The 13,201-nt window shown below is 45.8% G+C and overlaps 1 protein-coding gene across 1 annotated transcript; it reads right to left on the reverse strand.

Moving 5' to 3' along the window:
* On the reverse strand, window positions 1-12,304 carry LOC125888443 (coagulation factor VII). The gene is made up of 11 exons (XM_049575828.1): window positions 11,992-12,304; window positions 11,737-11,906; window positions 10,084-10,108; window positions 9,884-9,997; window positions 5,615-5,801; window positions 4,720-4,754; window positions 2,474-2,688; window positions 2,169-2,288; window positions 1,835-2,026; window positions 1,631-1,756; window positions 1-246 (listed from the first exon to the last, which is right to left on the reverse strand). Exons 1-11 carry the CDS (start codon window positions 12,281-12,283, stop codon window positions 1-3), a joined length of 1,722 nt encoding a protein of 573 aa, XP_049431785.1. The 5' UTR covers window positions 12,284-12,304.
* Between the last annotated feature and the right edge of the window lie 897 nt (window positions 12,305-13,201).

Consider the following 13,201-nt stretch of genomic DNA (forward strand, 5'->3'; position numbering starts at 1 on the left):
TTAACCTTTGTTTTTAACCCTGACTAATAAAAGTTCCATGGTGTCTCTGATCCAGTTCAGGAAGTTCCCCAGTCGGGTATAAACTCCGTACTTCCCCTTGGCGGCACATTTCTCTCCCCAGCTGACCACGCCCGTCAGAAACCAGGTCCCTTTGTAGTTCACCACAAATGGTCCCCCGCTGTCCCCGCTGCAGGCGTCCCTGCCCACGTCCAGGTAACCTGCACAGAACATGTTGTCTGTGATCACCTGTTGGACGGAGACACACGTCATGTCAGAGACACACGTCATGTCAGAGACACACGTCAGGTCAGAGACACACGTCAGGTCAGAGACACACGTCAAGACAGAGACACATGTCATGTCAGAGACACACGTCATGTCAGAGACACACGTCAGGTCAGAGACACACGTCAGGTCAGAGACACACGTCAGGTCAGAGACACACGTCAAGACAGAGACACATGTCATGTCAGAGACACACGTCATGTCAGAGACACACGTCAGGTCAGAGACACACGTCAAGACAGAGACACATGTCATGTCAGAGACACACGTCATGTCAGAGACACACGTCAGGACAGAGACACACGTCATGTCAGAGACACACGTCAGGTCAGAGACACACGTCAGGACAGAGACACACGTCATGTCAGAGACACACGTCAGGTCAGAGACACACGTCAGGTCAGAGACACACGTCAAGACAGAGACACACGTCAGGTCAGAGACACACGTCAGGTCAGAGACACACGTCAGGTCAGAGACACACGTCAAGACAGAGACACACGTCAGGTCAGAGACACACGTCAGGTCAGAGACACACGTCATGTCAGAGACACACGTCAAGACAGAGACACATGTCAGGTCAGAGACACACGTCAGGTCAGAGACACACGTCATGTCAGAGACACACGTCAAGACAGAGACACATGTCATGTCAGAGACACATGTCATGTCAGAGACACACGTCAAGACAGAGACACATGTCATGTCAGAGACACACGTCATGTCAGAGACACACGTCAGGTCAGAGACACACGTCAAGACAGAGACACACGTCAAGACAGAGACACATGTCATGTCAGAGACACATGTCATGTCAGAGACACACGTCAGGTCAGAGACACACGTCAAGACAGAGACACATGTCATGTCAGAGACACATGTCATGTCAGAGACACATGTCATGTCAGAGACACACGTCAGGTCAGAGACACACGTCAAGACAGAGACACATGTCATGTCAGAGACACACGTCAGGTCAGAGACACACGTCAGGTTAGAGACACACGTCAGGTCAGAGACACACGTCAGGTCAGAGACACACGTCAAGATAGAGGCACATGTCATGTCAGAGACACACGTCAAGACAGAGACACATGTCATGTCAGAGACACATGTCATGTCAGAGACACACGTCAGGTCAGAGAAACACGTCAAGACAGAGACACACGTCATGTCAGAGACACACGTCATGTCAGAGACACACATCAGGTCAGAGACACTGGGGTTACAGTGGTTACCATGGTTACAGTGGACAGTGTACGAGCTATAAGAACGACCAAACATGGTTGAACAGGTCTCATCCCTCATCCTTGACTCTGTTCAGTGAACTCCGCCGCCTGATCACCTGTTCAGTGGAGGCGGTGCAGTCTCGGTAGCTGACCACGGGAAGCGTGACCTTCCTGAGGAAGCGTGATGACCTGCCCAGGTACTGCGTGACCCCCCAGCCCGTCACCATGCCACGGTTTCCCTTCTGAACACACAGACACACACTGTTAGCTCTCATCTCAGATCTGTGACTGTCAGCACTCTGTGGCGTCAATAAAGTTACCTTCAGTAGGTATTCGGAGAGGTGGGGGTCGGGGAGGCAGGCAGGGATGGCAGTGGCGCTCCTGACGACCGGCTGGGCGAGATACAGCAGAGCGATGTCGCTGTCGAAGGTGAAGGCATGGAAGTGAGGATGGACGAAGACCTTCTGAACCTTTATCAGCTGCTCACCTGGATCAGGACGCCGCTTATCGAAGTCACCTGTACACACACACACACACACACACACACACACACACACACTACTCACGTGTTAATGTGAAGATAAACATAAAGCAGGAACGAACACACACACACACACACACACACACACACACACACACACACACACTCAGGAGGTCACCTATAGTCACATGGTCTGGAGTCTCCTGGAGACAGTGAGCAGCAGAGACCACCCAGCGATCAGAGACCAGCGTCCCTCCACAGAATCCGTGACCGTTAGACCTGCGGAGCAGAACCTGGACACACACAAACACACACACACACACATTGTGTTCACATAGAGCAGGGCAGAGCTGCAGACTCGTGATGACGCGTGAGTCATCACGACCACACACGCCGCACACTGAACACATCACTGTGAAAACATGAACAACAGCAGATTTAAATGTGTGAAATGACCTCATGTGAAACGTCTCCACACCTGCCAGGGACTTCCTCCTGGTCTGTCCAAGGCTCCGCCCACAATACGTAGATCCCCCCCGTCCTCCCCCATCAGCTCCGTCTCATTGGCTCCCCACTGTCCAGTTGTTGTGTTCACTGTCATCAGCTTCTCCAACGTCTCTATAGAGTTCAATTTGTCCACCCAGCCATCTGTGTTGTTGTCATCAAACATGCTGCCCATTTCCACGGTGATGTTGGGCCAACATGTATTAATCAATAAGAGTATCAGCAACAGTACTGTCCAGTTGTATTCAACATGTCATCATAACATATAGGTATAAATCTGGTATCAACAACAGGTATAAATCATCAGAGTTTCTCAACAGAGTATAAATACACAGGTATCAACAGTGACATAGTGTATAAATGCACCAGGTGGGACAGAGTATAACACGCAGATATCAACAACAGGAGTATAAATACATCAGAGTGTCGACAACAGGAGTATAAATACACCAGAGTATCAACAATAAGAGTATAAATACACCAGAGTATCAACAACAGGAGTATAAATACATCAGAGTGTCGACAACAGGAGTATAAATACACCAGAGTATCAACAATAAGAGTATAAATACATCAGAGTATCAACAATAAGAGTATAAATACATCAGAGTGTCGACAACAGGAGTATAAATACATCAGAGTATCAACAATAAGAGTATAAATACACCAGAGTATCAACAACAGGAGTATAAATACACCAGAGTGTCGACAACAGGAGTATAAATACATCAGAGTATCAACAATAAGAGTATAAATACATCAGAGTATCAACAACAGGAGTATAAATACATCAGAGTGTCGACAACAGGAGTATAAATACATCAGAGTATCAATAACAAGAGTATAAATACACCAGAGTATCAACAACAGGAGTATAAATACATCAGAGTATCAACAATAAGAGTATAAATACACCAGAGTATCAACAATAAGAGTATAAATACACCAGAGTATCAACCACAAGAGTATAAATACACCAGAGTATCAACAACAGGAGTATAAATACATCAGAGTATCAACAATAAGAGTATAAATACATCAGAGTATCAACAACAAGAGTATAAATACACCAGAGTTTCAACAATAAGAGTATAAATACACCAGAGTATCAACAATAAGAGTATAAATACATCAGAGTGTCGACAACAGGAGTATAAATACATCAGAGTATCAACAATAAGAGTATAAATACATCAGAGTATCAACAACAGGAGTATAAATACATCAGAGTGTCGACAACAGGAGTATAAATACATCAGAGTATCAATAACAAGAGTATAAATACACCAGAGTATCAACAACAGGAGTATAAATACATCAGAGTATCAACAATAAGAGTATAAATACACCAGAGTATCAACAACAGGAGTATAAATACATCAGAGTATCAACAACAGGAGTATAAATACACCAGAGTATCAACAACAGGAGTATAAATACATCAGAGTATCAACAATAAGAGTATAAATACATCAGAGTGTCGACAACAGGAGTATAAATACATCAGAGTATCAACAATAAGAGTATAAATACATCAGAGTATCAACAACAGGAGTATAAATACATCAGAGTATCAACAACAGGAGTATAAATACATCAGAGTGTCGACAACAGGAGTATAAATACATCAGAGTATCAACAATAAGAGTATAAATACATCAGAGTGTCGACAACAGGAGTATAAATACATCAGAGTATCAACAATAAGAGTATAAATACATCAGAGTATCAACAACAGGAGTATAAATACATCAGAATGTCGACAACAGGAGTATAAATACATCAGAGTATCAACAACAGGAGTATAAATACATCAGAGTATCAACAATAAGAGTATAAATACACCAGAGTATCAACAACAGGAGTATAAATACATCAGAGTGTCGACAACAGGAGTATAAATACATCAGAGTATCAACAATAAGAGTATAAATACATCAGAGTGTCGACAACAGGAGTATAAATACATCAGAGTATCAACAACAGGAGTATAAATACACCAGAGTATCAACAACAGGAGTATAAATACTGTAATTCTGTAAAATCCAGAATTGAATTTAAAATCCTACTGTTAACTTATAAAGCTCTAAATGGTCAAGCTCCGTCATATCTTAGAGAGCTCATAGTGCCATATTATCCCACCAGAACACTGCGCTCTGACAACGCAGGGTTACTCGTGGTCCCTAAAGTCTCCAAAAGTAGATCAGGAGCCAGAGCCTTCAGCTATCAGGCTCCTCTCCTGTGGAATCATCTTCCTGTTACGGTCCGGGAGGCAGACACCGTCTCCACATTTAAGACTAGACTTAAGACTTTCCTCTTTGATAAAGCTTATAGTTAGGGCTGGCTCAGGCTTGCCCTGTACCAGCCCCTAGTTAGGCTGACTTAGGCCTAGTCTGCCGGAGGACGGGAACTGCCCATTGGTTCGACATCCCATCGTTCCGACTATATTAAACCCATTGTTCCGAAGTCCGTTCCGAAATCATCATGATGCCCTGTGGTTAAGGTCTGGTTAGATTTAGGCACAAAAACCACTTGGTTAGGGTCAGGAAAAGATCATGGTGTGGGTTAAAATGAAAAAGAAAGTGACAAACACATAAGCTGTGAGCCTGCTTTGCCTCAAGCCTTTCCCAGCTGACCCAGAGCCGGTCGCGGCGCACCATACGCCCGCCGCGAGCCGTTCAGCACCGCGGACAGTCGGACTAATGGGATGTCGGACCAATGACATGGACCCCGGGGGACCCCCCTATAATACACCGGGCACCTTCTCTCCTTCTCTCTCTCTCTCTGTCTCTCTCTCTCTCTGTCTCACTGTGTCATATGGATTACCGTTAATTTATCATGCTGATCTGTTCTGTACGACATCTATTGCACGTCTGTCCGTCCTGGAAGAGGGATCCCTCCTCAGTTGCTCTTCCTGAGGTTTCTACCGTTTTTTCCCCGTTAAAGGGTTTTTTGGGGAGTTTTTCCTGATCAGCTGTGAGGGTCATAAGGACAGAGGGATGTCGTATGCTGTAAAGCCCTGTGAGGCAAACTGTGATTTGTGATATTGGGCTTTATAAATAAAATTGAATTGAAATTAAATACACCAGAGTATCAACAACAGGAGTATAAATACACCAGAGTATCAGTGAGAGGGTCAGTTACAGTAGTAACCTGAGTTCTGTTACCGTTCTTGGAGCAGCTGTATCCATCGACGTCCAGCTGGAACCCGTCGGCGCAGTCACACTGAACTCCGGCTCCCCCTGGCAGGTCTCTGCAATACTGCATACAGCCGCCGTTTCTATAGTGACACACCATCAACACTACACACACAATTCCTCTGTTATATACCATCATGATTTTACCATGATTATACCATCATCATCACCATCATCACCATCATCATCATCACCATCATTATCATCATCATCATCATCATCATTATCGTCAGGATCAGTTCCAGTCTGTTTAATATCTTTTTCATGTCTTCAAATCTCTGATTCAGTTTTGGATGAAATCAGTGGCTCTGCTTTTAATTTCACTTCCTGTCTCTGAGAATCATGTTATCTGCAGTCTACTGATGATGTTTGTTGGTGCTCACTGCGAACGCACCTCCGTCAGGCTGATTGAACTGATTCTGATCAGCTGTTCTGTTTCTCAGCTCAGAGATCAGGATCAGGATTAGTCAACTCAGAGCCCAGGGGCCTGTATCACGAAGCGAGATCAACCTTTCCTGGGTTACCCAGACCTATCCTGGGTTGACTAACCCTAACAATGGCAATCAGGATAATCGGTATCACGACGCTGGATATCAACTCGGTAACTCAACCCAGGGTTGCTTTATCAAGAGCCGTGAGCAGCGGACCAATCACAATCATGAGAGAAGCGCAGCGTCACTGAGCGTCACTGAGCGTCCTCACAGAGCGCCGTATGTGAGGGGAAAAAGTATTTCTCATGTGAGGATCAGAGATTAATTCTTCTAAAATATGAGGAGGAGAAAAGCAACATTAGAGAAAAGGCCAACACCGTGGCAGCTGCAGGAGGAGGAAACATGCGTGGCAACGCATAACGGGATGAATAATGTTTAGTTTTAGTTTAGATTAGTTTATTTGCACATAATGTTAAAAACAGACAGGATAACATTTACAAGATTAAAAAAAGAAAAGTGCCGGAGAGGTTAGAAGCCACTAAAAGCTTATCAAAGAAATTCCCTGTCAAAACATCAATGAAATCACATGAATAGAGAAGAAAAGAAACGGGTGAGGAAAGAAGAAATAGAGGAGGAGAGAGGGAAAATCAAGACAACACAAGGGAGCAAATAAAATGATGTGTAGGTTAAATGACTCATCACTGGTTCAAGTAGCTACAGTACCTGTACCTGTACATCTGACACTGATCACACCCTTGAATCCCATGAAATCAATGCGCAGATGAACTGCGTGTATTACAATTATCGTCTAACATCATTGCGTCTGATAAACTGGTCTTCTTTGTCATAACGTTATATATGCTACAATAAAGCTTAAAGCTGACGCCACAGTTAAATCATATCAACACCAAACTGATAGTCTGAATAAAATCATCCTGATATTGAGCTGTGTTAGAAATTAACAGCTGTGCAGAAATATACCTAGTGTCCCTCTTTAAGAAACACAAAAAGGAAAATCCCTCAAACACCATGAAGTGTAGACATGATAGGCTACTTTCCACATTTCCAGCAGCAAAGCTGTCAGTTAGGCCCATTATCTTTAACAGGGATCATTTCCTCCAACAAAACAAAATGTTGGCACTAATTAATGGTGCTATTAAGTGTCCGCTAATGATCAGTTTCTTTCTTATGAAGGGCTGGGATGAAAGTTCCACTTCTTTCCACTCCTTTTTGAACAATCTTTTCATTGTCTGTTGTTGTTGCTTTCTTTTCTTTTTTAATGTTCAAAATAAACTTTCAAATCAAAATCAATCAAATGAATTAAACTTCCCGTCATGACTGGGCTGCATTTCTGTCAGCCATCAACAGCTGATTGGCCAGTGGGTGGTGCTTTTTATAGGATCAGATTCAACCCTGAACTTACCCTGCTCCGGAGCAGGATAGCCGTTCAGAGTAAGTTACCATGGTGATCTACCCCGATAAGAACTGAACCGGCTTCGTGAGACCGAAAACCCAGGGTTAACCCTGAAGTTACCTCGCTGAGACATTAATCCTGCTTCGTGATACAGGACCCTGGGGTCCATTTCACAAAGCAGGTTTAGTGAAAACTCCCCGCTGCCCTGTGTCAGATGCCGAATCCGCCAAACAGGGGCGTATCGAGTTCCTGGGGTTTAAAGGGGACGTAGCAGGAAAATGGTCACCTGATTAATTTAAATGTGTGTTTGCACTAATTATGTTTATTTTGCAGTATTGGAGACTGAATGTTGACATGTTGAACAGTGAGTATTTAAAGGAGGTATTTCTCTGTATTTAACTATTTGTCAATACATTTTTGGTTGTTTCTATTTGTAGGGAAACACTGATTTCAAAGTTAATTATTCTTTTTCTGTCATGCCCAGTGGGAGGGGCTTATGATTTATAAGGCAGCCATCTTGTCCATGTTGGTGTGGAGAGTTGGTGGTACATGGCAGGAGTTTGACAACAAGAGAAAGTATTGAGTGAGCGTGTTTTTGGACAATTGTCCTTGTTTTTCGGCCGGTGGTCCAGCTGTAATTTGGGTTACTGAAGAACTCTGAACCCAGGGTGCCTTTTTGTAAATATTTTGTTGTTACTTTGTACTTATTTTTTTCACTGTTTTGGTTGGTTTGGTGGAATAAACACTTTAAAACGTATCTTCCCGACTACGCCATATTTTTCCCGGAAGAACCCCGCTACAACCCTGAAATGAGGGAAACTCTGAGTTTTCCGTTTCAAAAAGGGAGGTGACTCAAACCAGAGAAAGAGGGGTAACTCTAGCCTGTTTCAGAGAGAGAGGTAACTTAAGCTCTCGGTCAGTTACCGTAGTAACAGACTCTATGAACCTAACCTGGTCGGGACCAGGTTTTTCTCAATGAACCTGGAGTTTCTCTCTGTCTCCGCCCTCTTTCAGAGCCACACACTCCATTTGATTTCCTCATTCATTCAGTCAGCAGGCGAGTTTTGGCGTAGCCTAGTTCTGCTGTCTGTCATTTAAAAATCATTAAAGAAATCAGAGTCAGTATATTAGAAGTCCATCAGGCACAGTAGGTGGCGACTTTTTCCACTAACATGGCATGTCCTTTTGATAACGATCCCGTGGATGAAGGTGCAGCATTACTGCGCACAGAATTAAATATTCGTCGGGAGATGGTTATCAGACCGCGCATAGATGTTCTAGCATTTCCACACAATTATATTTTTGAGCTGCACCGTTTCACGTCACAGTCCATCATCTACATACACAACCTAATCCGTCCTTACATTTGCAACATCACCAATCGTAGTCATGCTCTCACATCCCAGCAGATATTGTGTGTTGCGCTGCGTTTCTTTGCAAATGGAAGTTTTTTATACAATGTCGGAGATGCTGAGCACTTGAGTAAGGCAACTGTATGCAGGGCGGTCAGAAAAGTGTGCTGGTTTTACGGCATCTGCCTTCTTTCTGCTGGCTGAGTAGAAGTCTGTGTTAGTTTAAACAGGCTTAATTATTTAACAGAACATGATACAGATGAGAAGACATTGATGTGTGTGAAAACAGCATTATGTTGGGGATAAAACAACTGCACAGTCAAACAGCCACTTAATATTTACTTTACAATGTAAAACATGATCAAAATGAGGCACCCCCATGAGATCATGCCGAGGTCTTAACAATGTTTTTATATTTCATCCTGAACTGCTGCCAAATACGCTTCTCCCCGCGGGATTGCACCTAAATGAAATAAATTAATAGGCTACCATTCAAGCAGTTTTCCCCTGTAATATTATTGTGATTGCAAAGGACTGCATTTAAACTTATGCATTGACCCGAGCAGCAATGTTCTCCCACGCCGTCTCCCTCTCTTTTGCAGCTGCAGCGGTGTTGTACTTCTTTTTGAAAACATGTGCAAACTCTCCGTATGAGCGCATTAAGATTTCTAATTCTAGTGGGGTGAAAAACACAGCCCTCCTCTTCCCCGTTGCCATGGTGACTCGTCAAATCGGGGCTCCATTGTTGCTGGCTTTTTATAGTCGTGGTGCACGCGCTTAACTCCAGGTGAAACTACTCCGAGTTGATTAAACTGATTCACATCAGCTGTTCTGGAACCGGAAACTCAGAGTTTCCTATCTCAGAGTAGATCAACTCAGAGTTCAGGATTAGACTCAGAGTTTGTTGAACCTGCTTTGTGAAACGGACCCCAGGTGTTATTTAAAGACTTGTTTACCTGTGTCGCAGGTGTTGTTTACAAAGTTGTTTACCTGTGTCGCAGGTCTTGCCGTGGTACGGCGGCGAGCAGAGACACAGGAAGTCGTCTCTGTCCAGGGTGCACATCCCTCCATTCAGACAGGGGTTAGTCTGACAGGGGTTCAGATCTACAACACAAAGCACAGACACCTGAACACATCACCACCCACAAGGAAGTGATGTCACAATGACATCATCATGTAAAAATACTCACTGGTGTATTTGTACCAGAACTCCATCTGCAAGACAAGAAACAGTTAATGACACAGTACTGGGAGTAATAAGAGTACTGGGAGTGATCAGAGAACTGAGAGTAATCAGAGTACTAAGAGTAGTTGGAATACTGGGAGTAATTAGACAACTGAGAGTAATCAGAGTACTGGTAGTAATCAGTACTGGGAGTAATTACAGTACTGAAAGTAATTGGAGTAGTGAGAGTAATCAGTGTACTTGGAGTAATCAGAGTACTGGGAGTAATTAGAGAACTGAGAGAAATTAGAGAACCCAGAGTAGAGAACTGAAAGTAATCAGAGAACTGAGAGTGATTGGAACACTTGGAGTAATCAGAGTACTAAGAGTAATCGCAATACTGGGAGTAATTAGAGTACTGAGAGTAACTGGAGTACTGAGAGTAATCAGAGTATCTCTGTCCTCTGTGTGTCCCTCAGTCTGTCCCTCAGTCTGTCCCTCTGTGTGTCCCTCTGTGTGTCCCTCTGTGTGTCCCTCTGTCTGTCCTCTGTGTGTCCCTCAGTCTGTCCTCTGTGTGTCCCTCTGTGTGTCCCTCAGTCTGTCCCTCAGTCTGTCCTCTGTGTGTCCCTCTGTGTGTCCCTCAGTCTGTCCTCTGTGTGTCCCTCAGGGTGTCCCTCTGTCTGTCCCTCAGTCTGTCCTCTGTGTGTCCCTCTGTGTGTCCCTCTGTCTGTCCCTCAGTGTGTCCCTCAGTGTGTCCCTCTGTCTGTCCTCTGTGTGTCCCTCAGTCTGTCCTCTGTGTGTCCCTCAGTGTGTCCTTCAGTCTGTCCTCTGTCTGTCCCTCTGTCTGTCCCTCAGTCTGTCCTCTGTGTGTCCCTCAGTGTGTCCCTCAGTCTGTCCTCTGTGTGTCCCTCAGGGTGTCCCTCTGTCTGTCCCTCAGTCTGTCCTGTGTGTGTCCCTCAGGGTGTCCCTCTGTGTGTCCCTCTGTCTGTCCCTCTGTGTGTCCCTCAGTGTGTCCCTCAGTCTGTCCTCTGTGTGTCCCTCTGTCTGTCCTCTGTGTGTCCCTCAGTCTGTCCTCTGTGTGTCCCTCAGTGTGTCCCTCAGTGTGTCCCTCAGTCTGTCCTCTGTGTGTCCCTCTGTCTGTCCCTCAGTCTGTCCCTCAGTGTGTCCCTCAGTGTGTCCTTCAGTCTGTCCTCTGTGTGTCCCTCAGTGTGCCCCTCAGTCTGTCCTCTGTGTGTCCCTCAGTCTGTCCCTCAGTCTGTCCTCTGTGTGTCCCTCAGTGTGCCCCTCAGTCTGTCCCTCAGTGTGTCCCTCAGTCTGTCCCTCAGTGTGTCCCTCAGTCTGTCCCTCAGTCTGTCCTCTGTGTGTCCCTCAGTGTGCCCCTCAGTCTGTCCTCAGTGTGCCCCTCAGTGTGCCCCTCAGTCTGTCCTCTGTGTGTCCCTCAGTGTGCCCCTCAGTCTGTCCCTCAGTGTGTCCCTCAGTCTGTCTCTCAGTGTGTCCCTCAGTCTGTCCCTCTGTCTGTCCCTCAGTCTGTCCTCTGTGTGTCCCTCAGTGTGTCCCTCAGTCTGTCCTCTGTGTGTCCCTCAGTGTGTCCCTCAGTCTGTCCTCTGTGTGTCTCTCTGTCTGTCCCCGTGTGTCCCTCTGTGTGTCCCTCAGTCCGTCCCCCAGCGGTCCGTCTCACCGTCTTCTCCTTGGTCATGAAGATCTCGGCTGCCTCCTCCTGGGAGCAGACCTCCTCGCGACACTCCCTCTCCAGGTCTCCAGGTAAAACCTCCTCCAAGAAGGAGTTGGCTCGACGTCTCCTGGAGGCGGAGCCGAGGACACGAGCCGCCCACGGATGGTCCAGGAACACTGTGGGGGACAGAAAGACCAAATCATAGAGGTCCTGGTCCTCAGACTGTCCTCAGCAGCTGAGCCCTGACACACAGAGTCTCACCTGAGGACTGGACGAGTGCTGAGCAGGTGAGTAGAGCGCAGAGACCCCACGTCAGAGAGGTGGACGGCAGCATGTCTGTCCCTCTGCCTGTCTGTCCCTCTGCCTGTCTGTCCCTCTGCCTGTCTGTCTGTCTGTCTGTCTGTCTGCGTGCGTGAGGACAGACAGTTGTTGTCTGATGTAAAATGGAGGACTCAGCTGACGGACTGATCGTTAACCACTGTCCAAATATTGACACAGAGACGTCACGCCAGCAGCACACACAGAGGACACAACGAGGGACAACGAGGGACATGTCTGTCCTCACTTCACCAGCCTGGACATGAAGAGATCAAAGTTCACATGTCTGCTGGGACAAAGGCCTGGGGCCCAAGTTTTCAATCAATCAATCAATCAGTTTTATTTATAAAGCCCAATATCACAAATCACAATTTGCCTCACAGGGCTTTACAGCATACGACATCCCTCTGTCCTTATGACCCTCACAGCTGATCAGGAAAAACTCCCCAAAAAACCCTTTAACGGGGAAAAAACGGTAGAAACCTCAGGAAGAGCAACTGAGGAGGGATCCCTCTTCCAGGACGGACAGACGTGCAATAGATGTCGTACAGAACAGATCAACATGATAAATTAACAGTAATCCACATGACACAATGAGAGAGAGAGAGAGAGAGAGAGAGAGAGAGAGAGAGAGAGAGACAGAGAGAGAGAGGGAGAGAGAGACCTTTAACTTTTCCATTAATGACCAGAAATATCACTTACATAAAAGCACATGCATAAAATCAGCAAACATACAGAGCAGAAGCAACAAACAGAGCAGACATTCTGTGTTTCAAAAATTGAGAACTAGCGATTGGTCGACCACAGAGCATAAAACATTCCCCTCCCCCCACACAGACACAAACTCTTCTAGATCAGAGACCATTCTGTAATATGTAAATTCAGCCGAGTGGCAACCAAACCCCTGAACATGAGCGTGGCATCAGTCGACCCCAGACCTTTCATCCTGTTCCTCCTGCTCAGCCAGATGCTCATTTTGGCTTGCCCTATCAAGAAGTTGACTAAGGACACCCGGCTGCGCTGGGCTGCTGTGTACCGAGGCCCAAACACAAACAGACTATCTTCCAGAAGCTCTCCTAAACCACTCAACACCTGCTGCAGCACAGAGAAAAGACGACTCAGTCTTGGACATCCGAGCCACAAGTGCTGCAGA

This window comes from Epinephelus fuscoguttatus, linkage group LG5, assembly GCF_011397635.1.
Source record: "Epinephelus fuscoguttatus linkage group LG5, E.fuscoguttatus.final_Chr_v1".
In the NCBI taxonomy this organism is placed as follows: Eukaryota; Metazoa; Chordata; class Actinopteri; order Perciformes; family Serranidae; genus Epinephelus; species Epinephelus fuscoguttatus.